Genomic DNA, 27,629 nt, shown 5'->3' with positions numbered 1-27,629 from the left:
TACCACGGTAAACAGTGACATATAAAAGTGGTACTTAAAAATTCACAGTAAAGTTAATCAGGTCACATTTTAGACTGAAAATTTCCAATTAAAAAAGTTTGAAATCTTTACATTTATATTTCTCTTTTGCATTTGCTGATCGCAAGTCATCACCAATTTACTGCTTTCTAAACATAAGGAAAATCAATTCAGACGTTTTACAAATGACGAGTTATCTTCAGATTTATTTTTCCCAGTAAGTTATTTGACCTCCTGAGAATTCTAGGTACTTCAAAAGAAATAGCTAAAAGCTATCATGTTTACAAATCTTTGTTTTTTTCCCCCCAAGATTTAAGCCAATTTCGCAAGACTATGGAAGAAATGTCCAAGTATGTGGAAATAATGTCAAGTGATGCCTCACTACAGCAACACAGCATGACACAAATGAGACTTCTTACACACAAGTGCCTTGTTGCTGAAGGCAGCTGCCTTGAGAAATAGATGTGCTATAGCTTGAAAACATGTGATGTGGAATTTTTTTCTCTCCATATTAACTGCCTCTCCTTTTATGCTCGATCCTTCATGCTTTAGCCATCCCTGAATGCTCACAGACCCCCCCCAAACTGGATCTGAAACTGGCCGGGGCCCAAAACAATTCTCTCAGTGATACCAGATAAGTACCTGGAATCTACACAGAACCTTTCCAAAACAGAAGAATTCCAATCAAGACAAATGCGCCATCATTTGACAAATACATCAACTTACTAAAGCTCAGATTAAAGTTTCTTGCTATATCTAATGGTATGAAGACATTCACGATAGGAACAAAATGTTAATGAGAGCACCAAGTTCAGTCAAGTCTCATCTGTAGTCATTAAAACGCAACACTGACATCATTCACCGGAGTAAATATTTGCGACTTGCGGTTTCCTGGCAACAATTATTCAACACGCGAACATGCCAGACTATTTTCGATATCAGTGTTAAAGGCAGCAGTTTGACACAATATTGACATGATTAAACAATGTGATGAAAGTATCTCAACAGGATTGCAAATTAAGCCAAACCATGCTGAAAGGATGGTTTTAAAGCAAGGCCACCGATACAAAACTGGCAGGATCCAACCACTTGTCAGGTTCATCTCCAGTAGCAAAAAAAAATCAACATCCTTGGAACTGGGTCAGGATTACATTTTAAACCCATGCAGAATGATTGTATATTGTTCCAAAAGGGGGAGCTAAGGGGGTTATAAAACAGATTTATCAACACTGAGCAGTGTCAATTTTACTAATTTATGTCCAAATATCCATAAAATGTTTTGAAGAGACAGCAACATCATAGCGTGAGTGATGAAAGCAAGAATCTGCTCTGATATACAGCAATGCATTGGATTTCTCAAATGCCACCAGGCCAAATATGAAGTATCCCTATAACTTCAGGGGGCTCTACGGTTCGGGAAGCGTCACCAAAGTTTCCTCTGAAATTGGTGCTGTCGAGATTATGAAACCTCCGTGAAGGTTGAGAAATTCAATCAGTGGATTTGGCACAAGAAGAATTTAAACTGCCGAGTTGAAAAATGTAGACAAGCATCTTGTCATGAAGTGACAATAGAAATGAGCCAAGTTTACAACAGTGACAATTCAAGGATCAGGTCTGAGGGTTTGATTCTTATTTTTCTCTATTTATGCAATATCAGTTTTCAAATGTCTCCATTCGTTGGTAATCACAAAATGGTAACACAATTTCTGTGATTTATTTCCAGGTAATTAGTTACACCACTTAATTAAATTTTAACAGTTTAGTATTAACACAGGTGGGAGGCAAGTTCATTATTTCTCAATGGCGAGTTAGAGGTTAACGTCTGGCCAGGTTAACAAAAGAACATCTGGTTCATTTTGATGCCTCTCAGATAATAAGTAGCCTGATAATCCACACAGAAATCAGATGTAGGACTGTGTCCTGGACAGTGTTGTAAAACAGAGACACCTACATCGTTTCCTGAAAATAGAGATACAGGTAGACATTTCACATACATAGAAACATAGAAAATAGGTGCAGGAGTAGGCCATTCGGCCCTTTGAGCCTGCACCGCCATTCAATATGATCATGGATGATCATCCAACATCATACTGCCTTCATCAGTCTGGGTAAGGAGTACAGGAGTTGGGACAACATGTTGCAACTGCACAAATCATTGCTGAGACCACACTGGGAATATTGTGTACAGTTCTGGTCCCCAACAATATGAATGAACTCACGAAGCAGGAAAGGGTGCAGAAATGATTCACAACGATTCACAAGACAGGAAGGCTTGTGATTCAAGGTTGGCATAGATGAGTTGGGCCAATGGGTCTGTTTCTGTGCAATATAACGCTACTTCTAAAGATGGAGAGTGAAGACTCAATGAGTGATAAGCACATTGTACAAAGACTGAGTTCTTCAAATAATCTTCATCTTGGACACAAAAAAAAAATCCTCTTACTGCACCCGAAGGCAGAGGCAAGGATAGGCAGAATGAAGTGTTCACACCATAACTTAACAATTCCTTGCTTGTTCAAATCCCAACAGAATGCATAGTATAACAATGCATCAACAGCATGCAAAAATATTCAAAGAAATTATAAAGCATTCCAGAAGTAAATTTCTGATGGTCTTTCAAATACCACCTATAAACGTATACAAGGTATGTTTTAAAATGTACTGACTTTGTAAAGATGACATTTTAATTTAAATAATCATTCTTATTCTACATTATCACTGAAATAGCACCTTATCAAATAAGAAAAACTATCAAAATCCAGGAATAAGCTTAACTCTTGACTTTAGGAGAGTGCACAATATCATTCAACTGAACGCATACCAACAAAATAAAAAAAGTTAAAACATATTCTTGTTTTACACCTTATAAAAATTATTTTATACTTTTACATATTCACGACTTCACAATTAAAAAATGGTATGATTAAAAGGAGTGCATAAAAATACAAGTAAACATTTCCTAAAGATTTCAATGAATACAAACATAATTTCATCCATTTTTTGCTGAATTATACATTGAACTGAGAATCAGGAATTAAATATATCAAGCAACAATGTTGTTAATTCTAAATGTTTCTAGGTGTTTACACATTTGTATTCATGGATAGGGTTTGAGAAACATTTTTATATCACAATTGCATAAGTTCTCTTGTAACAATGGAATAATATGGACAGTAAATCACCAAGAAGTGACTGCCCATTAGTTTCTCCATTTAATGGTGAATTCTGCTCATTTGGATCTTATCCCTATCCCAAAATTATCAAAGGATCCGATTTGTTTCATTGTGCAGGACATTTCCACTTCATTTTCTTTCAATATTAAAGCTAATTCCAGCCATGCCAAAGCAATGACTGAACTAGCTGAACAAAAGTATCATTGAAGACTCTGTCTCAGCTGAGAGTCACACAGCTGAGAATGCATAACTCACCAAACCATTTCCTGATACAGTCATTGACAAACTGCAAGCAGTGATTCTATGACCACAACACACGCACAAACGCAGCAGCTACTTCAAGTGCTCCAGACACCCAACACTTATGATTCCATTATGACAAAGCTTTGTGAAGAATTTCAACTCTGTCAAGTTGTGAATGCTGTTTTCTCCTTTGACAAACGGTTGACAGCGGTTCAACAGACATCAAAAATAAAAATCCCAGTGAATTCAAACAAATTCGCTACCGGTAACTTTGTAATCATTGAGATGGTCACTTTGGTAATATTGCCCATCTCTGCCACTTCAATTTGTTTTGGCATAACCCTGATCTCAACTCCTCTTTGCTGAATTTCTTTTGCTCACTCATCAGCTTGAAACTTAATTGTTCCAATATACTCCTCGCCAACCTCCAAGATTCAACAAATCTATTCCACTATTCAACAAATGATATGCAACATTATCCAATCGGCCCCATAGCAGAAGCATCCACGGCGCAGGGCTGGAAACTGGAAGCCCTGCGGAAGAAGACCCATGCAGATTCTTGTTTTCTGAGTGCTATCTGTATATTACGCTGACAGGGAAGAAAGAGGAGGTTGGAGGGATTTACTTCAAATTGGAGAATTTAATGCTGATACCATTGGGCTGTGGGCATGCGGGCTCACTCTGGCAGTGGGAGAGGTCAAGGATAGAAAAGTCATGCGTAGGAAGGAACTGCGAATGCTGGTTTACAGAAAAGTCATTATGGGACTAGAAAGGGGAGTTAAAATGGCTAGCAACTGGGCGTTCCAGCAGGCCTTGGCAGATAGAACGTAAATGTTTGGCGAAACAGTTGCCTACTCTATGCTTGATTATGCCAATGTATGGAAGATCACATTGGAAGCAGCTAATGCAATAGAATAGTTTGGAAAAGATGGAAACAGGCCTGGCCCCGCATGCAAGTGGGACAAGTGTAGCTAGGACATTGTTGGCCAGTGGGGGCAAGTTTCAATTCAATTCATTTGAAACTTGCCCACACCGGCCAACAATGTCCCAGCTACACTTGTCCCACTTGCATGTGCTTGGTCCATATCCCTCCAAACCTGTCATATCCATGTACCTGTCTGTTTGTTAAACAATGATGTAGGAGCGATTCATGCTTAGGCTAGTTATTGTTAGCATATTCATTTCCAAGCATCAACTACAGTGCCCTCCATAATATTTAGGATAAAAACTCAGAATTTATTTATTTGCTTCAATACTCCACAATACATGCCCAGGCCATAACACCCCCATCACTGTGTTTCACAGATGAGGTGGTGTGCTTTGGATCTTGGGCAGTTCCTTCTCTCCTCCATACTTTGCTCTTGCCATCACTCTGATACAAGTTAATCTTCGTCTCATCTGTCCACAACACCTTTTTCCAGAACTGTGGTTGCTCTTTTAAGTACTTCTTGGCAAACTGTAACCTGGCCATCCTATTTTTGCAGCTAACCAGTGGTTTGCATCTTGCAGTGTAGCCTCTGTATTTCAGTTCATGAGGTCGTCCGCGGACAGTGGTCATTGACAAATCCACACCTGACTCCTGAAGAGTGTTTCTGATCTGTCAGACAGGTGTTTGGGGATTTTTCTTTATTATAGAGAGGATTCTTCTGTCATCAGCTGTGGAGGTCTTCCTTGGCCTGCCAGTCCCTCTGTGATTAGTAAGCTCACCAGTGCTCTCTTTCTTCTTAAGGATGTTCCAAACAGTTGATTTTGGTAAGCCTAAGGTTTGGCTGATGTCTCTAACAGTTTTATTCTTGTTTCTCAGTCTCATAATGGCTTCTTTGACTTTCATTGGCACAACTTTGGTCCTCCTGTTGATACACAGCAATAAAAGTTTCCAAAGGTGATGGAAAGACTTGAGGAAAGACTAGGTGCTGAGAGCTCTCTTATACCTGCATTAAGGTGGCATTTAAACATACCTGAGCAATTACAAACACCTGTGAAGCCATGTGTCCCAAACATTATGGTGCCCTGAAATGGAGGGGGGGAGACTATGTATAAACACGGCTGTAATTTCTATGTGGTGAAACCAAAATGTATAAAAATACCCTTTAATAAAATCTGACAATGTGCACTTTAATCACGTGTGATTTTTTTTCTATTACAAATCTCAAATTGTGGAGTACAGAGGCAAATAAATAAATGATGGGCACTGTATATTTCAAAGACCCAAAAGTTTTGACTGGAATCGATGAGTTGCTGATGGACACAATTTGGTGGCAGGTATGCCATGTTTAGTACAAGTACAATGCAGCAATATAGCTTGCCTCTTCAGTTATTCCTTGCTTTTGACACAGCTTAAGTTTGGTTAAATGCAGCACTCTTAGGTAAAAAACAATTCAGGGATGGAGAGGAAGAAAATGTGCTTGACCTCAAATATTTGTATTCGATTTCACTCCCAACATTGCCCACAAACTGAAAGGCACTTTGAATACATATCTCAAGGGGTACACTGTATACAACTTCTCAAGCTGGCACTCCAACTGTGCTGCTACAATAGTCACTCGGCAATTCCCAATTTCAGGATCATTTATTATACACAAATAGTATAGAACAAAAACATTCTGTCACAGTCTGTTCCCTTCATAAAAGACCACCCGGAAAGGGCAACACCAGGATCAGAATTGGACTGCACGAGCCAGTGCAAACCAATCGCTAGGCACATGCAAGCAGAAGACAATCTCAATATGCAACACAAATAGGTATGATGCTACATCCAAAGTAAATCCCTGAGGTTTTAATGATTACTGAAGTGACTAATCAGGCAGCTTGAAGCTAAGCAGCAGGAGTATGTGTAAAATAGCGTGGCTGGTTCACACTGGCCTCCTTGCCACGGCAGAGTTAATCATAAATCTGCATTTATCCAGCAAGCATTCATTTGTGCTTTTCACAGACAAGCAGATGGGTGGAGGTTACTTAAAACTCCTCTCTGCTATTGACTATTTTCTCAGTGGCTCAGATCCCATTCGTGAGAAGAAAAATTTCAATAACAAAGAATTCAAAAAAGGCACTTTAGTCTTTTGTTTATGGGCTAGGCAACTAAAGGATGTACATATGTTGAAAAATTGTCATCTAAGTCAGCTGGGGTTGAGTCAGCATGACTTCAAACTTATTACGGTGCCAGAAGATGAACTCACGCTGCATCCATGGCTTAGTGTAACTCAGATGGATTTCAAAAGGTCAGCCAAGTCTCACCTTACCCATGTTCTTCTCGAATTCACCCTTCCTCATTCTTTTCTCAATGAGTGGTTCCTCATCGGAAAGTGATATACTGGAACTCTGCACAAACTATATTCCCTTACTTTAGGGAATGTTTTTACTTTAGAGATGTTTTTTTTACTTTAGAGACACAGCATGGAACTGGGCCCTTCAGCCCACTGGTCGCTCATTCACATTAGTTCTATGTTATCCCAGTCTCCCATCTATTGACTACACTTTAGGGGCATTTTACAGAGGCCAACTAATCTGCAAACCAGCAGGACCATGGGAGGAAACCAGGACATCCAAAGGAAACCCACACAATCAAAGGGAGAAAGTAAATTCCACAAAGACAGTATCGAGGTCAGGATAAAACCCAGGTCTCTGGTACTGTGAGGCAGCAGTTCTCCCAACTCTACCACCCCTGTGTTGTGCCAGAGCACATTGTAATAAATTCTTAAAGGATTGGACAGGCTAGATCCAGGAAAAATGGTCCCGATGTTGGGAGAGTCCAGAACTGGGGGGTCACAGTTTAAGAATAAAGGGTAGGCCATTTAGGACTGAGATGAGGAAAAACTTCTTCACCCAGAGTTGTGAATCTGTGGAATTCTCTGCCACAAAAGGCAGTGGGGGCCAATTCACTGGATGTTTTCAAGAGAGTTAGATTTAGCTCTCAGGGCTAAAGGAATATGGGGAAAAAGCAGGAATGGGGTACTGATTTTAGATGATCAGCCATGAACATATTGAATTGCAGTGCTGGCTCGAAGGGCCAAATGGCTTACTCCTGCACTTATTTGTTTATGTTTCTAATAGTTTATAGACATACAAAGACCCACAAAGCTATTCTTTGTGAACCCCGCCAATTTGCATGTACAGTTACCAGCAAATCTCTCGATGTAATTCAAAACCGGTTTGCAAACCAATTTTCTTCTCCCTCATCTACTGACACTATATTCAATTGGTGTACCTATTACCATGGTTGAACACAACCAATTCAACCAGAAATTGAATATGGAATAATGTGGCTCTGTATAGCATCTTAATGACACTTTTAGTGAACATACTGGAGAGCCCCTCCAATTTTGCAGGCCACAAAATGACAGCTAGTCCACACCATTTGCTTTTCTCAGATTAAGTTATAAATTCCAAAATTTCACCAGAGAAATATCCCATCTTTTTGTGCCCTATTTTATTTGTGTAACTCTCTGGCACTGACAAAACCAAAACTGAGAAATTCTCCAGTTCCAAGACACTTGCCTCACAATTCACCTTTCATTAAGACACCCGATTTTCTTCTCTCTTGCAAACGTAATCTTCATGAACAAAAAGGCAGAATACTTTTTTTCACATTGTGACTGGTATTCATTGACATCATCTTCTGCTTTAGCCATGTTAACAATGCATGAACATAAAGCACAATGCTTAAACAGTGACGACGAACAGTTGAACATAAGACAGATCCATCATTGCTGAACAACTGCACACATTTAATCACAATTTCTTCATTATAATCAACATTAATACAATGCCATATTGGAATAAAGAAAGGCAAAGTCCCTTTGTCCCTGATTGCAAGCAAAGTTGAAGCTAACCAATATTTCCTAAATTCATTAGTACCTTGTGCAAACACATTGAACTGTGTATACTTTGTTCAGACACATTGTTGTTTCTTGCAATCAAAACGTATTCATTTGTTTTGCAAATAACAAACAGAAATAATTTAAAACATTTTAATTTACAAAACAAGTTAACAAACAATAAATAGACTGTCGCTATTTGCATTAGAGAAACAATATCAGTACAAGTCTGTATGTTAAAAACTTAACTGTTTGCATCAGTGAAACTAGATAAGCAGTGCAAGGCTTGCAGTTTAAAAAAACTTCACCCCACGAATATACTATTGCTAAGAATACGTGTTTGATGTGCTAATTTGACCAGGTGTGGTTTAGTGACAACGACAGGAGAAAAACTATTAGCGCACAGATATCCCAAGTTTCAGAATACAGTGAATTCAATAGAAGGTTATAAAGTTAGTTTGGTCACTTCCTGTTCTTGTTTTTCTATCCCTTTCATGTGGTTGTTTCCCCTTCTGTTTCGCCGTATTTCCCCAACTCGTTCCTCAATCATTCACAGTCTCGTACGAGTTCTGCCAGCTCGCTCTTCGGTGAACGGCGCCCATCACCGTCCGGTTCCCACCATCACACGAGTTTATCAGCCAAAAAGTCAACGGCCTACGTCTCTCCCCACTGCCCCACCAAATAAATGGCCTTCGTTCTAAACTCAAAATACTGACCTTTCGCTCCAAATCCCCCAATAAATTCCCACCGCCAACACCACCCCAGACCCGTCTACTAACAACACTCCAGCCTCCGACACCTATGCCTGGCCCACCGCACCCGTCCATCCTGCCCTGATTCTCACCCCATCCACTGTCCCTTCATTACCCCCCCAACCCCCTTCCTCCTCACCCATTGCCCCCTCTTACCGTGCACTCGGATCCAGCCCTGCTGCTGACAGACAGACTCCAGTAAGATCCGTTCCACCGGGTCCAGCGCGGATTCCTCCATCCCTGGAGCTGGGAGCAGCTCCGGCCGCCCCGCTCCATCCTGCGCTTCCATGCCGGCTGCCACCCCGCCGATGCCGGCTCGCCCGATCACACTACACAGCCTCCGGGCCACCACCAGCACCAGCGCCAGCGCCCGGGGTCTCAGCAGCCCTTCCCTTCCCAACCCTCCGCTTTCAATAGAACGCCACAAAAACCAGAAGGGAGGAAAAAGTAAGAGACCGAGCAGGAATAAAAATCAATCCGATCGGAGCAGGAGCAGGACACGAACCGCTGCCGACATCGGCGCCAGAGCTACTGCACGCAGCGAGCCATGGCAACAGGCGCCGCAATCGCCGTCAGATCCATCGCACCGAGCCACAGCCCTGTAATCACACCCAGAGTCATCGACCTCTACCGCAGATCACAAGATAACACCCGACCGTAGATCCCAACAAACACCCGACCGCAGACCCCAAGACGACACCTAACGGCTAACCGCAGATCCCGCAATCACACCCAGAGCCGCCGACCCCAACCGCAGAGCCCACAATCACAGGAAGTACAGAGCACAAGATAACACCCAACAGCAATCCCCGTTACAACAAGCGCCCATGACCCCCTACCACTGATCCTCTAATCACACCCAACCATAGATCCCAGTAACACACAGAGCCATCAACCCCAACCACACATCCCACAATCACACCCAGAGCCTTCAACGTCAACTGAGCACCCTTCACCCACCCCACACTCACAGCAAACCACAGATCCATCAACTCCAAGCACAAATCCCACATTCTCACCAACAGCCCTTGACTGCAACTTCAACCCCCCCACCCCCACACACACATCAAGTCCAGCCGTGGATCCCACTGTCACACGCAGAGCTATTGGCCCCAACCATAGATCCCACAGTCACAAGCAGAAACTTTGACCCCAACCAAAGATCCCACATTCACACACAACCATTGATCCCACATTCACAGTCAACTCCAACAACAGATCACACATTCACACGCAGAACATCGACCCCACCCACAAATCCCAGTCATAATCTGACTCCTTGAGCCCAAATATATATCTTAGTCCAGTTATAAGGCAATCTTAGATGTCTGAAAGGCTCTGCTGCACAGATATGGCACGTGCATGTGCACATCCACACAGACTGCACTCAGATAGGGCATAATCTGCCTGGTTAGCATGCAAAACATTTTTCATCACTGTCTCTCACTGCACGTGACAATAATAAACCAATTGCAATCTCTTCAAAAGTCCCTTGCTTCACCCCCCAACACCCCCTCCTTCTATCAGTCCCTTTCCCTAACTGCCTCCATCAATCTCCTTTCCTCCCCTAATATCCCCTCCTCCTCAGTTTCCTCCCCTTCACACCTTCTCCATCTTGAGACCGAGTCATCTTCACTCCCTGCACTTTCTTCCCTTTTAATACCCACCCTTTCAGTTCTTTCCTTTTTTCATCCTTGTCTAGCTCCTTCCCTTTGTACTACCTCCTCAGTTCAGTCCTCTTCACTCACCATCCTCTCACAGCTCTTTCCCCTTCATATCCCAACCCGTTTAACGTCATCTGCTTTACTCGTCCCTTCCAGCTACCTCTTCCTTCAGATCCGCTTCCCTTCCTCCACTATCGCTGCTGCCCCGTCACATTCAACTCTCTTCCATCACAAAACTCTTCCTTTCTTGTGTCCTTCACCTAGCTCACGTCCTTTGACTTCTACCTTACCTTTCACTCGCCAATCCCTCTTCGTTTCTTTCCCATTCACTTGCCAACCCCTATGCTCTCCCCCACCACAATCTCCCTGCACTCTCTGGCTCTCAGCTGCTCCTCCCTACCAAAGTGAGATTGGCCCTTCGTCACCGACTATCTGTCTAGAGTTACTTCCCAATTATTGATCTTCCTTCCCAACCTCCAGCAGTCATGCATAAACACGTTAACTTGGACGTCCCCCAGAAAATCTTCGATCAATGACAACTGATTCCCTTACAGTCAATATCTCAGACTCTTCTTGTAATAGTTGGATATGTGACAGATACAGGGAGGGTAATGTATGTGCCAGAATCAATAATTCTGGGAGACCTTGGAAAATCAATTGAGTATAGGCACCTGCCTCTAATCGCAGAATTTAGGGAGAGAGTAGGCTGTTTTGTTCCGGATGCTGTCAAGCTTCCTAAGTTTTGCTAGAACCCACACCTATACGAACAAGTATTCCAAACATACCCTTGACTCGTGCCTTTGGAAAGATTTCCAAAAAATTAGAAATTGAATGTAGACAATAGACAATAGAGGACAGAATTGAATTGTTTGTTGCAGGATAATCCTCCTGTGAACTGTTCCTGCAGCCATAGGATTTAATTGTTTGGCCCAATTAAGCTCCTGGTCAATAATTATGCACAATGTGGAATTTTGCAATGATAATGCTCTTGATTGACAACAAGAGACAAATAAACTCCCTCGAAAATTATCGTTAGGTGGCTCCTGTCTACTATAAACACTACTTGCTAATTAATCAGCCAATTTCTTAATATTGCATGGTTGTTTGCATGTTGGCTTCAGCTGTTTCATTACCTGAGGGGTTGAAAGTATAATTAATTATTGTATAATCATTATAGACTAACTCTATTTCTTGTGATAAAGAACATTTAATCAATAAAGTTGTTGAAGATGGCTGAGCCTCGGATACAATACTGATGTACCTGATGTGTGGCTGAGATGACTAGCTCCCAGCAACAAAATACATTTTCTTTTGTATTAGGCAAGGCTTTGGTGGGGGAGAGTTTTAGAAACATAGAAAACAGGTGCAGGAGAAGGCCATTTGGCCCTTCGTGCCAGCACCGCCATTCATTGTGATCATGGCTGATCGTCCCTTATCAATAACCCGTGCCTGCCTTCTCCCCATATCCCTGGACTCCACTAGCCCCTAGAGCTCTATCTAACTCTCTCTTAAATCCATCCAGTGATTTGGCCTCCACTGTCCTCTGTGGCAGGGAATTCCATAAATTCACAACTCTCTGGGTGAAAATGTTTTTACTCACTTCAGTCTTAAATGACCTCCACTTTATTCTAAGACTGTGGCCCCTGGTTCTGGACTCATTGGGAACATTTTCCCTGCATCTAGCTTGTCCAGTCCTTGTATAATTTTATATGTTTCTATAAGATCACCTTCATCCTTCTAAACTCCAGTGAATACAAGCCTAGTCTTTTCAATCTTTCCTCATATGACAGTCCCGCCATACCAGGGATCAATCTCGTGAACCTATGCTGCACTGCCTCAATCACAAGGATATCCTTCCTCAAATTAGGAGACCAGAACTGTACACAATACTCCAGATGTGGTCTCACCAGAGCCCTATACAACTGCAGAAGAACCTATTTACTCCTATATTGAAAACTTCTTGTTTTCTTCCTGATGGCCATTGATCTATAGTTCACAAAGGATCTTCGATGCCGGCTTCAAACGTATGTTTGACATGAAGGGCATGAAGTGTAAACTCACCCGCTCATGTTTGGGTCGAAGCTGTAATGCCACTTGGAGCTGATGAAACCTAAAGTAAATAATTTGAGCAGGTTATTGGTCAGTGAGTTCCCTTTAATGGGCACGTCTGTCATCAGTTTTCTGCCTTTGGGAGAGCAGAGGAATTAGTCAAAATGGATTTATCTACATGTTGGAGATGGCTTTAGATAAACTATTTTTCACATTGTCAAGTTGATGCCTGTGCTTTCTCATTACTGAGGCCTCTCAACTGAAAGTGGAGCCAGTTTTGGAGCACATCTTCAGTACATGTTTGAGTCCGTAGCTGCCATAGCCAGTGCTGCTGACCATTTCTTGATGTTATCTGGAGCGAACTGATCTGGCTGGTGAGAGGAGGAGGACAGATGAATTATCCAATCATTTAAAAAATGATTGCTAATGCTTTAGACCTCATGTGCAAAGCTCTGCCATTGTTGTGGAGGGAGTTGCTCTGTGAGGCCACTCAGTCTATTGGTTAATTAATATTCCAGCAAAAGTCACAACTAGATTTGGCAAGACTGAGACCATCAATAAGGGCATTTCATAACTGTCTGTTGCATGTAACTTTCTCATGTCGTTATGTGGTGTTGCTTCATCAGGTTGACAACTCATTGGAGCCATTTCTGGCGTACCTTCCATTCTTTATATGGACTGGTTGAATTTTAATGGTTGATTGAGGTATAGTCCAGGTCATCAGGTTACAAATAAATTCCTCCTACAACCTGTCTGTAATTTGAAACCAATTTATTTTCTGTTACTCTGTCCTGTTAGAGTATCTTTGACCTGAAACCTTAACTCTGCTTTTCTTTCCATTGAAATACTGCCTGAGTGTTTCCAGCAGTTTCTGGTTTTTATTTCAGATTTCCAGCAACAACAGTTTTCAGATTTTCAAGTTACAATATGTTCAGATGAATAAGTCAATTGCTGATGTTTTTTTAGAGAAACAACATGGAAACAAGTCCTTCAGCCCACGGACCATGGCGACCATCGACCAGCCGTTCACAATAGTTCAATTTTATCCCAATTTCTCAACAATCCCTGCACATTAAGGCCAAATGTACATGGCAGCATTGCTGCAACAAAAGGGGCTCTTGACATGAATGGCTGGCACGCCTGCTGCAACCATCTGTGAGCAGTTGTGCCAGGTATGACTTGTACCCCTTGTCCGTGGAGTCAATGTGAACAGTAGGGCATCTTCCTGAAGGATTACCCTGCAAATACCTCTGAAACCAAGTTAGATGGTAAAATGGGATGCCGCTTCCACACCTCACACACGGTAACCACTTTTTGTCAGCCTCTTATCCAGGGATGACCAGCTTGTTACCTTGCTGAGACCAACTCTGTTTTGTATTGTGACCATTCAAGCCCACTGGCAAATCAGAGGGAGGAGTGGACTCAAGAACCAGTGGGATAGACTTCTTGAGAAAAAAAATAGATAAAACAGAAAATCAGGCCACTGTCAAAACAACACTGTCTGTCTGAAGAAGGGTTTAGGCCCGAAACATTGCCTTTTTTCTTCGCTCCATAGATGCTGCTGCATCCGCTGAGTTTCTCCATCTTTTTTGTGTACCTTCGATTTTCCAGCATCTGCAGTTCCTTCTTAAACACTGTCTATCCTTCCTTCTATTTGTACTCACTTTTATTTCTATGCTTTATTTATGATGCTGCACTGTTTCTCGACCAAGAAATGCTTCATCTTTTAATTAGCCTAAGAAGAAAGAAACAAAGTATAAATTGGAAATACATAAAAACACACATGTAAACACAAGTCACTGCTAATGTTGAAATCTTAAATGTAAAAAGAATATGCTGGAGGAACGTAGTGGGTCAAGCAGCATCTGTGAAGGGAAATGGACAGACAATATTTTGTGTCGGGACACTTCTTCTGATCTTTTTACAAAAATAACACATCTTTGTTGCTTTTTAGTTTAGGTTAGAGATATGGAATGGAATACTTTATTGTCACATGTGACAATGCACAGTGAAATTATTTGCTTGTATACCCAAGGTATGCAAATAGTCGCCACATATGGCACTGACAAAGTTACAAAGTAACCCTGCCGGCTCCTCCTATGTTCTCCCCTCCCCCCGCACCCCCCACTCAGCCAGGTCCTCCATTGTTCTTCCCCCTCATGGTGGTTCCCCTGTGCTCTCATCGACTGCTGACCGTGGGTCGAACAGTTCACCCCTGTTGCCGTGAGGCCCCGCCTCTGGAGCTCATCATCACCGAGGGTCCACCACGGGTCCCCCACTGCAGATGAGGCTCCAACGCCACCACAAAGGCTCCAATGTCACCACCGAGGCCCCGCCATCTCCGCCGCTGGTAGATTGAGCATGGAAACGTGCCCTTAGGCCCACTGAATCCATACTGATCAACGATCGCCCATACACTAATTCTAGGTTATCCCAGTTTTGCATCCTACACACTTGGCTCAATTTACAGAAGCCAATTAACCTACAAACCTGCATGTTTTTGGAAGGTGGGAGGAAACTGGAACACCTGGTGAAAATCCACGCGTTCACGGCAGAAAGTACAAACTCAGTACAGTAACCGTAGTCAGGATCGAACCCAGGTCTCTGGCAATGGAAAGCAGTAACTCTACCGCTGCACCACAGTGCCACCCCATGAAAATGTTTTATAATGTTTCTTCTGGGTTGCATTGCTGGAATGAACTCTTAAGACTTCAGGACATTCCTATCCAAGACTCCGCTTCATCACACTTGAGGCACTTACTATCAATCACACTTAAGCCCATTATGATTTGCTCCCTTTCAATTGCAAACAATAAAAATATAAAAGCCAAGAAAGGCCAGTGATGCGTATTTGAACTCAGTCATAGATTTATTTTCACTGTAGATATCTTTCTGTTAGTGTCAATTGTGCATCAGTAGTCAGTACTGTCACCTCTGAACCAGAGTTCTTTTGGTTCAAATACCCCTCCAAAATTTGGGCAAAAATAGCAGCGGTGACATAGTGGAGATGAGACATGAAACCAAGATCCCATCCATCTTGTAATTGATATGAAAGATCTCACTAAATTATTAAAGAGAAGAGTAGAGGAGTGGTATCATTGCCAATACTTTACTCCAACTTGACACCACAGAAACAGGATTATTTGGTTGTTGTCAAGTTGTTGTTTGCGTGCAAATGGACTGCCATGTTTCCTGCTTTACACCAAAGTGAGTGCATTTCAAAAGTATTTAGCTGGCTGCAAATCACGTTTTGACAACCTGAGGTTGTGAAAGGTTTGACTTCCAGTTAATTTTCAATTAATTGTCTGACATAATGAAAGGATACCAGTGGCATTAACGCCGGTGGTGATGAAGTGCTTTGAGAGGTTGATCATGGAGCAAATCAACTCCTACCTCGACAAAAACCTGGACCCACTGCAGTTCGCGTACCGCCACAACAGATCAACGGTGGATGCGATCTCGCTGGCCCTCCACTCCACACTGGACCACTTGGACAACAAAAACTCATATGTCAGGCTGTTATTCATTGATTACAGCTCGGCATTTAACACAATCATCCCCTCCAAACTGGTTACCAAACTCGCAGAACTGGGTCTCTGCGCATCCCTCTGCAACTGGATCCTAGACTTCCTCATCCACAGACCACAGTCTGTTCGTATTGGTGGAAATGTGTCAGCCTCGATAACAATCAGCACGGGAGCACCTCAAGGCTGCGTGCTCAGCCCCCTGCTGTACTCACTCTATACCCATGACTGCGTAGCGAACCACAGTGCGAACTCCATCATCAAGTTCGCTGACGACACCACTATTGTGGGGCGTATCACTGATGGGGATGAGTCAGAATACAGAAGAGAGATCGAGCAACTGTCCATATGGTGCCAGCGCAATAACCTGGCCCTCAACACCAGCAAAACCAAGGAACTGATTGTGGACTTTGGAAGGAGTAGGAGGGGGACCCACAGCCCCATTTATATCAATGGTTGAAAGGGTCAAGAACTTCAAATTCCTGGGCATGCACATCTCTGAAGATCTTTCCTGGTATGAGAACACTAACGCAATTATCAAAAAAGCCTCTAGTTCCTGAGAAGATTACGGAGAGTCGGTTTGTCAAGGAAGACTCTCTCTAACTTCTACAGGTGCACAGTCGAGAGCATACTGACCATTTGCATCGTGGCTTGGTTCGGCAATTTGAGCGCCCTGGAGAGGAAAAGACTACAAAAAGTAGTAAACACTGCCCAGTCCATCATCGGCTCTGACCTTCCTTCCATCGAGGGGATTTATCGCAGTCACTGCCTCAAAAAGGCTGGCAGTATCATCAAAGACCCACACCATCCTGGCCACACACTCATCTCCCTGCTACCTTCAGGTAGAAGGTACAGGAGCCTGAAGACTGCAACAACCAGGTTCAGGAATAGCTACCTCCCCACAGCCATCAGGCTATTAAACCTGGCTCGGACAAAACTCTGATTATTAATAACCACTTTCTGTTATTTGCACTTTACCAGTTTATTTATTCATGTGTGTATATATTTATATCATGGTATATGGACACATTTATCTGTTTTGTAGTAAATGCCTACTATTTTCTGTGTGCTTAAGCAAAGCAAGAATTTCATTGTCCTATACAGGGACACATGACAATAAACTCACTTGAACTTGGATATGCCTCTATGGACAATGCAAAGACATGGATAACCGAGAGGAGCAGAGCCCACTCAAGGCCTACTCCTGCACCTAGTGTCACACCTGCCAGCTATGCCTCCAGGCTCTACCCTCCCTTAAACATCTCCCAGGAATGTTTGAAGGGACTTTTGATGCCATCCCCCACAGTGGGAATCATTGTGGGGGGATGTTTTTATGTTTACTGTTAAATTCTTTGATGTTGTGTCTGATCTTTATTTGTGTGCTGCAATGGAAAGTCAAATTTCACTGCACCAATTGGTGTATGTGATAATAAATGTCCTTTGTCCTTTGGAACAATTTCAGTGATCTGGAGAAGGGATCTGGTCTGAAACATCACGTATCCTTTTCCACCATAGATGCTGCCTGACCCGTTGAGTTACTCCAGCACTTTGTGTTTTGCTCAATGAGCACCTGTGTCCTGGCAGGTGCAGGAGCTGTTGACAGTGTTTTGCTATGGAGTAACCATTTATCCTCTCTTAAATCCATCAGAAACTGATGCAGCCCCAGTGTTATTTCATTTGTGCTGCCTGCTGGGTTGGGCAATGTCTTAAAGATGCTCGCTATGTGAGAAGATATTCCCATCCCACATGATGTTCCCAACTGAGAGGGAGCTACAGGTGTTTAATTTTGATGTGATGTCTGACTACACCTGAAAGCCACCTCAGGTATCATCTAATGTCCATGACTAAAGTTAACCTGCCACACAGAGACAGCAATTGTCTAACTGTGGGCAATGCAGCCACCATAGGGCTGCTCAGTTAACAGGGCAAAACCAAAGAGATGTGGTTTCTCCCTGTTTAAGAAGGAACTGCAGATGCTGGAAAATCGAAGGTACACAAAAAAGCTGGAGAAACTCAGCGGGTGCAGCAGCATCTATGGAGCGAAGGAAATAGGCAACATTTCGGGCTGAAACCCTGTTGGACAGGTACCTGTCCCTGGATATCGAGAGTCAATAGTATAATGCACATTTTGTTTTCTTCTTTCACTGACTTTGACAGTTTCTAGAAGAGGTGAGAACAGTTTATTGGGGAAATTGTCATGTTGCAAGTTGCTCCATTTTTTTCACCATCTACCCACCACATTTGAACAGATAATAACTTAAGGGTGACAGGTAGTGCTGCTGTCTCACAGCTCCAGTAACCTAGGGGTTCAGTCTTGACTCTGAGTGCTGTCCATGTGAAGTTTGTGCTACCTCTCTGTGACCATGTGGGCTCTGACTGAATGCACCAGTTGCCTTCCTCATCCCCAAAACATTCTGGTTAGAAGGTTGATTGGCCACTATAAATGATCCCTAGTGTAGTTGGGTGGCAGGAGAGTTGGGTGGAGTTGATGTGTCTGTGGCAGAGAATAGGTTACAGGAAAATAAGTAAGGGAATGCATTTGATGGGGTTGTCCCAAAAGCCACCATGGATCAAATAGGGTGAATGGCCTCTTACTATATTTCAAAACAATTGAAAAATGACAAGACACATGCCAGATATGTGACAAAATTATTCACCATTCTAAATATTAATTCCCTCAACTTCTGGCAGACAGGAACAGAGTATATAATAGTTACTGGCCACACTGCAACAATTTCAAATATGGCAAACACTATCTTGAAAGAAAAAAAATCTCACTCTCCCCATGAAACATTGAAATCTAAATTCAACGGTACTTGGGGCATCCCTTCATCACATGGATTGCAGCAGTTATTGGAAGTAGCCCATAACCAGAGCACACAGCCTTGCATCTACTTTTATGATTATACTAGACCAAGTGGGACCCATTGGGTTCCTGTCACACGGGAGGCCTGGTCCCCCAACGCAACCCATTCCCCAACGCAATATTCCACCACACGACCATAGCCGACAACTGCGCAGGGGCTGCTCATTTCGCTTTATGCACCCTTCCTCATTTTTAAACTTTAAAAAAAAATGCAATTGCACTTGGTAGTTAGCAGAACTCAGTGTACTGTGACTTTAAAAAAATGCATTTGTACTTGCTAGTGCTAGCAGGACTCAATGCACTTGGATAGCAACAATGTTGTGAGCTGGGCTACAATCCCATTGTGACGTCACAGCTGTAAGCACAGAGAATAAGCAGTTATTTCTTTCCAACTTTCTTCAGATTTTTGAACATTTTGATAAATAACTCGAGAAATAATGCATTCATTTTTCTGATAAGGCGATTTTTGACTTCACGGGATAAATCTCTACCGGAATATGTACAAATGTTACCGTTAGCACGTTGTTTTTTCGAGAAGATGTGATCGCACATGAACAAGTAAATGCGCACACACATCCAAGATCAGAGTTTTAATAGTAAAGGGCCTGTCCCACTTTCACGACCTTTTTTACTCGTGGACATTTTTAATCATGCTAGAAAAAACGTCCCGACCTACTTGATACCACGAGTACCTACGACTAGCATCACGGTCTGCTACGACCTACCTACGGCCTCCTACGACCTCGTGACGACCATGCTGCAAGTATGAGTCAAGGGCAAACTCGCAGGGGTCGTGAATTAGGTCGTGAAAGTGGGACAAGCCCTTTATATGGCTAATCTGGGTTCTAACTATAGTATCTCCTGGTCCAGGTTCAGGAACAGCTTCTTTCCAACAACCATGAGGCTATTACACACTACAACCTCCAAATAAGCTCCAAACAACATAGACTTGGTGACATTGTTTTTGTATTTGCACTATTATCGTTTGTTTTATATATATATACTGAACTTCTTTTTTGATGTTTACAATGGTGTTTGCAGAGTACCATGTGTACATATCAGTTGTGCTGCAGCATTGTTTCGTTTCAGGACATATGATAGTAAAACACTTTTGACTCTTGATAATCAAATTCAGATGTTGTATTTTTGCAAATTATTCTGTTCTTCCGAAAGTTAATGAAAAATACATTATGGTACTTGTCCCCACATCAGCAAATCATTATAATTTATTTACCTAGCTTGGTTCTCCCCCTACATGCCAGCATTTTTGACAGATTACTCACTGTAATCTATTTTTAAAATTTCTGTGCAATTGCTCCCCCTCCCATTTTTTAGCCGTGTGGATGAAATGTACAGATGTGTCATCCACAAGACTAAAAGATGGGAGGGGGAGCAATTTGTATCCAGCTCCCTCATAATGGGCAGATAATCTGTTTATTTTAATTTATGATTATTTGCCAAGATTTCCCCTCATCATTTTTTTCAATTGCCGCATGTAATTCCCTTTATCGGGTACCTGTACACTGTGGATGGCTTGATTGTAATCATGTCTTATCGTTCCAACGACTGGTTAGCAGGGAACAAAAGGTTTTCACTCTACCTACATGTGACAATAAACTAAACTTTTTTAAAAAAATTTATTTTTTTATTTTTTATTATTTCATTTTATTGTATGACATGTTTTTATGTGAAGCACTTTGAGTCTGCCTCGTGTATGAAATGTGCTATATAAATAAAGTTGCCTTGCCTTGCCTTGCCTAAACTCAAACTCAAACTCTTTTGAGATTGATTAAAAGCCTTCAAATGGAATTTAAAATGGGAGGGATTATATGGCTATATATCCTTTGCACTTCAGGGAGGGAGGGTGTGGAAAAGAAGACAGGTGCAGCCAAAAACTATCACAAATAAGGTTTTGTCTGCTTTACTCTATGCGCACCTGTGGGTTAATGAATGAACATCAGTAGGGGAAGAAAGTTGGAGAGAGGAAGGAAGAAAGGGGGAGGAGCATACATTTATTGCAGTAGACTTGGCCCAGTGGGAAGGATACTTATGAGTCAGAAGACATTGTTTAGGGACAAGAGATGAGTGTAGCACTGAGGGAGTGCTACATTGTTACGGATGCTGCTAAACTGAAAGCCTTGCGGTTCACTTCAGCAGATAAAAAGCACTGCAGACATTATTTCACCGTACCAAGATAAAGCTCTTATGTTTTGGTCAATATTTATCTGTCAAATAACATAACAGAAAAAAATTTTGATCAATATAATGTTGTTGCTTGTGGGATTGCTGTGTACTTTTGGATGTCATATTTTGTGCATTATAATAATAAGGGAACAACAATGAGTAAGAGGAAGATGGATTCACAAGAAATATTCCATTGGCTCTAGTGCTTTGGAACATTTTGAGACTGTGAAAAATGATACATAAAGCAAGTTTGACAATGTCCTATAAATTGATAGTAAATAATAGATGATATTCAAGATGGGGAGAAGAAGATAGTTGAAAAGTTGTTCTCAGTCACAATAAATGAGTGTTCCTGTGACCTTGGCGATGGCTGTGAGCTACTCTGCTTTCAGATAATTGTGTTGGGATGACTGGAGACAAAACCACTTCCAACCATCCATTCTGGATCAAGCCCTTCAAGTCTCTACAATTTGTAGACCAGAACAGAAAATTCCATCAGTGTGATTCTGAGGTATAAACAGCAGTTTAAGAATTCACTACCTTCAATTAATCCAAACCTTTACAAACACTGAAAGGGATTATTTTACACTCACTCACTGGAAGGAATCCAGCAGATTGCATCGAACACCTGCTTAGCATCCTACACATTATTATGGTTCAATGATGAAGCAGATAAAGCCAGCTATAGGCAGGCAAGCTGCAGTATAACATTGTTAACTGGTATTGTTGTTCAAAAATGTTGATGGAGTTTCTCTGTATCAGTTCAGTTGTGGGTGGTGAGCCGGGCTCATTTGTACGCTTTGAAAGCTGTTGCTTGACAATCTGATTGTTTCTAAAGGTATAATGGTTACTTCAATGCTGTGTTAGCATCAATGTATTCTTTGTCAACATGCACTCTAATTAGATGGATCAAACAGCCTCGATTACCAACTATATACAGTGCACTCCATAATGTTTGGGACAAAGACCCATCATTTATTTATTTGCCTCTGTACTCCACAATTTGAGATTTGTAATGGAAAAAAATCACATGAGGTTAAAGTGCACATTGTCAGATTTTATTAATGGCCATTTTATACATTGCTCAGGTGTGTTTAATTGCAGGTATAAGAAAGCTCTCAACACCTCATCTTTCCTTCAGTCTTTCCATCACCTTTGGAAACTTTATTGCTGTTTATCAACATGAGGACCAAAGTTGTGCCAATTAACATAAAATAAGCTATTTTGAGAATGAGAAACAAGAATAAAACTGTTAGAGACATCAGCCAAACCTTCGGCTTATCAAAATTAACTGTTTGGAACATCATTAAGAAGAAAGAGAGCACTAGTGAGCTTACTAATCGCAAAGGGACTGTCAGGCCAAGGAAGACCTCCACAGCTGATGACAGAAGAATTCTCTCTACAATAAAGAAAAATCCTCAAACACCTGTCCGACAAATCAGAAACACTCTTAAGGAGCCAGGTGTGGCTTTGTCAATGACCACTGCCTGCAGATGACCTCATGAACAGAAATATAGAGGCTACACTGCAAAATGCAAACCACTGGTTAGCCGCAAAAATAGGATGGCCAGGTTATAGTTTGCCAATAAGTACTTAAAAGAGCAACCACAGTTCTGGAAAAAGGTCTTGTGGACAGATGAGACGAAGATTAACTTATATCAGAGTGATGGCAAGACCAAAGTATGGAGGAGAGAAGGAACTGCCCAAGATCCAAAGCATACCACCTCATCTGTGAAACAAGGTAGTGGGGGTGTTATGGCCTGGGCGTGTATGGCTGCTGAAGGTACTGGCTCACTTATCTTCATTGGCAGGGGCAGAAAAACCGGGGGTGCCAGAGGGGACACGTCCCCCTCCATGTTTTGAGAGGTGGGGGACATCCCCCCCAAGTGGCCAGAGAGGTCGGCAGCAAAGATCCTCCGCTATAGGATCTAGGATCTTTGGTCGGGAATCAGATGGGCCAGCGCAGAGAAACAGCGCTAAACCCAGCTAACTCTACCTGTCCCATCAGGTGAGCTTACAACCCTTCCTGGACTTGCGGGAAATATGGCCAGTGCGGAGAAGCAGCGCTGGTGTCCCGTCAGTCCAGACAGGGCTGTAGTTAACCCGGAGAGAAAGGCAGTGTTAAGCTGCATTTAGCGCTGGATTGAGCCTCTGAAGCCTCGCGTGCGCGTGTGTGTGTGTGTGCACATGCAAAAATTGTGTCCCCCGTCCCCTCTATGTTTTGATAGCGAGTTCCGCTCTTGTTCATTGGTGATACAACTGCTGATGGTAGTAGCATAATTAATTCTGAAGTAAATAGACACATTCTGCTCAAGTTCAAACAAATGCCTCAAAACTCATTGGCTGGCAGTAAATTCTACAGCAAAACAATGATCACAAACATACTGCTAAAGCAACAAACAAATGTTTTAAAACTAAAAAATGGTCAATTCTTGAGTGGCCAAGCCAATCACCTGAACCCAATTTAGCATGCTTTTTATATGCTGTAGAGAAAACTGAAGGGGACTAGCCCCCAAAACAAGCATAAGTTAAAGATGGCTGCAATCTTGGTGGCGGCGCGACTCGTTGCAGCGGCTCCTACAGCCTGTCTGTCTTTTTTTTATTTTTGTCTAGTTAAATGTAGTGTTTGTGTTTTTTTTAAGCTTGGTTTTAAATGTGTATATGTGGGGGGCGGGGGGGGGGGGGGGGGGGGGAGGGGGAAACCGTTTTAAATCTCTTCCCTGTTCGGGAGACCCGACCTTTTCCCTGTCGGGTCTCCGTTGTCGTTGGGGCCCAGCACCGTGGAGCGGCCTCCAACCTGAACGACCCGGGGGCTCGGGAGACTGCGGAACTGCGGACTAATCACCATCGTGGGGCTGGCCGGCCTCGGTGCGTGGGGAGCGGTGGTGACTCGCTGCTGCGACTCGACTCCTGGGGCTCGGAGGCTCCAGCAACGCAGCCGCAGGTCCGGTGGACATCGGGACATCGGGAGCTCGCGGGTCCGGGGGGGAGAGAGAGACCGCTTCCCGGAGCTCCCGCAACGCGACTTCTCCAGCCCGTGTCGCGGGGTTGGAACGACCCGGACCGGGACCGTACATCACCTGGTGCGGCTTCATGGCCGTGGGACTCACCATCGCACGCTGGGGCTCCGACCTTGTACTTTCAGACCTGGAGCGGGGCCGTAAATGGCCGTGGGACTTAGCATCACCCGCCTGGAGCTTGGACATCGGGAGAGAAATTGAGAGCAGGGGAGAGAAAATACTTTGCCTTCCATCACAGTGGGTTCACTGTGATGGATGTTTGTGTGAACTTAATTGTGTGTATGTCTGTAGGACATTGTTTTTGTTTGTATGGCTGTGGAAACAAAATTTCGTTTGAGTCTCACTGGGGCTCAAATGACAATAAATTTGTATTGTATTGTAATTCAGGCCTGGCAGAGCATCACCAGAGAAGACACCCAGCAACTGCTTTCATTTACATGATATTGCTGTGTCCCAAACATTATGGTACCCTGAAATGGGGGGACCATGTATAAACATTGCTGTATTTCTACATGGTGAAACCAAAATGTATAAAAATGGCCTTAATTAAAATCTGACAATGTGCACTTTAACCACATGTGATTTTTTTCTATTACAAATCTCAAATTGTGAAGTACAGAGGCAAATAAATAAATGATGGGTCTTTGTCACAAACATTATGGAGGGCACTGTAGAATTTTCAGGACCAGAGGAAATGAAAGTGCAGCCCTAGCCCAGTGAGGAGAAACATTCAGCCATCTCAGATTGAATTAATTTCCTTCCAACTTTCAGGCTTTTCCATTCAATTTATTTTCTCACATACTTTTTTTCATCTATATCAATATTGTCACCACTTTACAGATGACAAGAAAGAGTCAAAGAGTCATACAGCGTGAAAACAGGCCCTTCGGCCCAACTTGCCCACATTGACCAACATGTCCCATCTACAGTAGTCCCACGCCTACGTTTGGCCCATATCCCTCTAAACCTATCCTATCCATGTACCTGATTAATTGCTTCTGAAACATTGCGATAATCCCTGCCTCAACTACCTCCTCTAGCAGCTTGGTCCATACACCCACCACCCTTTGCGTGACAAAGTTACATCTCAAATTCCTAAAAATCTTTTTCCCTTCACCTTAAACCTTTGCCAACTGGTTCTCGTTTCCCCCACTCTGGACTAGAGAATATGTGCGTCCATCCAGTCTATTCCTCTTATGATTTTATACATCACCATACGATCACCCATCCGCCTCCTGCGCTCCAGGGAATAGAATCCCAGCCTCTCCCTATAGCTCGGACCCTCAAGTCCTGGCAACATTCTTGTAAATCTTCTCTGCACCCTTTCCAACAACATCTTTCCTATAGCATGGTGCCCAGAATTGCACAATACTCTAAATGCAGCCTCACCAATGTCTTATATTACTGCAACATGACCTCCCAACTTCTATACTCAATACTCGGACTGATGAAGGCTAATGTGCCAAACGCATTTCTGACCTCCCCATCTACTTGCGACGCCACCTTCAAAGAACTATGTACCCGCACTCCAGATCCATCTGGTCTGCAACACTTCCCAGTGCCCTACCAAACCTAAGGTATCTAACATTAATTGATGTTAAAGACACAAAAATGATAGAACTTAATGAAAAGTATGTGACAGTTTTTAACTCATCCTATTGAGTGGTACACTGGCAGTGGGGATCTGATTCATTTTGCTCATCAAGTTTAAGCAGAAATAAAATCATTCTCACTTTGACATATTTCTACATACTTCTCTGCTTTTTAGTGTGAACAGTATCCTCGTCCCCTTTCCTTCTTTACAAGTAGTTTTTTCATCCTTCCTTGGTCTTGTGTTCATTTCTTTGGCAGCTGTGGCTTGGTCACTGAAGTACTCTCTTGCCTCCATTCTACAAACAAACAAATGGGTGGGTGGAGTTAAATACTGGGCAACACACCTTAGGAAATATGTTAAGGTCTTGGTGCGCATGCAGCAGAGAGTTATGATGGTCGAAAATCTTCATTTTAATCAGCTACAGAAGCAGGGATTTTTTGTTTGAGGAGGCTCAGAGGAGGTTCAATACATGTGTTCAAAATTATGGTGTTTTAAAAGTGTGAAAAGGGAAAAACTGATTCCAGTGGCAGTGTATGGTATTTTACAAAAGCAGAGGATAGATGAGGATGTTTCTTGCATAACGTGCTATTATAATGTGCAATACATTACCTTTAAGGGATTAGTAATTATCAAAGTAGGATTATTTTCATATTGAAAACATTTGTGGAACTTTGAGCAAACAGTGGGAAAGTGGGCTGAAATGGACAGGACTTTCAAAGAGCTGGCACAGACAGCATGGGCCAAATGGTCTTCTGCTGTTTTGTTTCATTTTGTGATTCAATGGGTTCTCACATCTTATTCAATAGCTTATTGTATATCTTCTTTTCAAAATATTTGTCCCTGTTTTATCTCTTTTGCTTGTTAATATCAAATAAAAGCTTTTTTGTTCTGATCAGCAGTAAAATGTTGGAGGCAGAAGATGCACTTGGATCACAAAGACCTTCTTTGTAACAAAATGGAGCAAGACCTGGACACAAACCAAATCATTTGCCAAATATTTCTGCCAGAATTTTGACCAATCTACTGTAGGATAAATAAAATAATTAAAAGAGAAAATAGTGCATTAAAAAACCAACAATTAGAAAGATGAAGAAAATTAGTGTCAGACAGTTGCATTCTTAATGAAGGATTGGTGATCTTTCAATGCAATATATGTGGTCCATTTGCCAATAATGACTAATTTAGTCACATGAGGGAGGGCTCATGAGAAATGTTATAAATGTTTTTCCTTTCAATTGGCCTTAGGACCTTTAACTGTTTAGCTCTGCATGTTTGATGGGAATGTTTAATCATAATGCTTCATGCATCAACACTGTGTACAGCAGGTAGTGTTTCGTATGTTCATGTCAAAGGTGCTAGGTCTGACTCACTTAAAGGTTCCTTTATTTCTAAAAATAACATTCTCAATATAATATGGAAATATTTGACCATGATATTCGAGTTATTTCTAACAATCCACAACAATCTCTGCTGTCTTCTAGTGATCTGCAAAATGCTTGTTCTTGATCAAGGGTGGGCTGGAAAGCAAACGAGAAAAAACCTCTTTGTTAAAATGGTGATTAATAACTTTAAGAAAGCAAACAAAAACAAAAAGAGATTTGCAAAGGCTAATGCTGCCTGGTAGATGACCATTCTTATGCTACCAGGAACGTGGAAGATGGAAGATAAGTGAAATATGGAGGTGAAAAGGTCACTGTGTATTCTGGAATGTGGCTTAATTAAATTTGT

At 42.3% G+C, this 27,629-nt stretch overlaps 1 protein-coding gene across 5 annotated transcripts in view; it reads right to left on the bottom strand.

Annotated features, from left to right (window-relative positions):
- rasal2 (RAS protein activator like 2) overlaps positions 1-26,184 on the bottom strand; it is a 351,759-nt gene extending 325,575 nt beyond the window's left edge. Inside the window, exon 1 of one of the 5 annotated variants that reach the window (XM_033028400.1) lies at positions 26,061-26,184. Coding sequence is in view for 4 of the 5 variants with exons in the window: in XM_033028395.1 (XP_032884286.1) it covers positions 9,157-9,289 (133 nt within the window). In the remaining variant the exon portion in view is untranslated. Of the gene's footprint in view, positions 1-9,156; positions 9,759-26,060 lie in introns of those variants that run through there. The other 4 variants (XM_033028395.1, XM_033028394.1, XM_033028398.1 and 1 more) reach the window with 4 other exon arrangements.
- Positions 26,185-27,629: the final 1,445 nt, after the last annotated feature.

Source organism: Amblyraja radiata, chromosome 10 (assembly GCF_010909765.2).
Source record: "Amblyraja radiata isolate CabotCenter1 chromosome 10, sAmbRad1.1.pri, whole genome shotgun sequence".
Taxonomy (NCBI): Eukaryota; Metazoa; Chordata; class Chondrichthyes; order Rajiformes; family Rajidae; genus Amblyraja; species Amblyraja radiata.
This window is presented reverse-complemented; position numbering and strand designations above follow the sequence as displayed.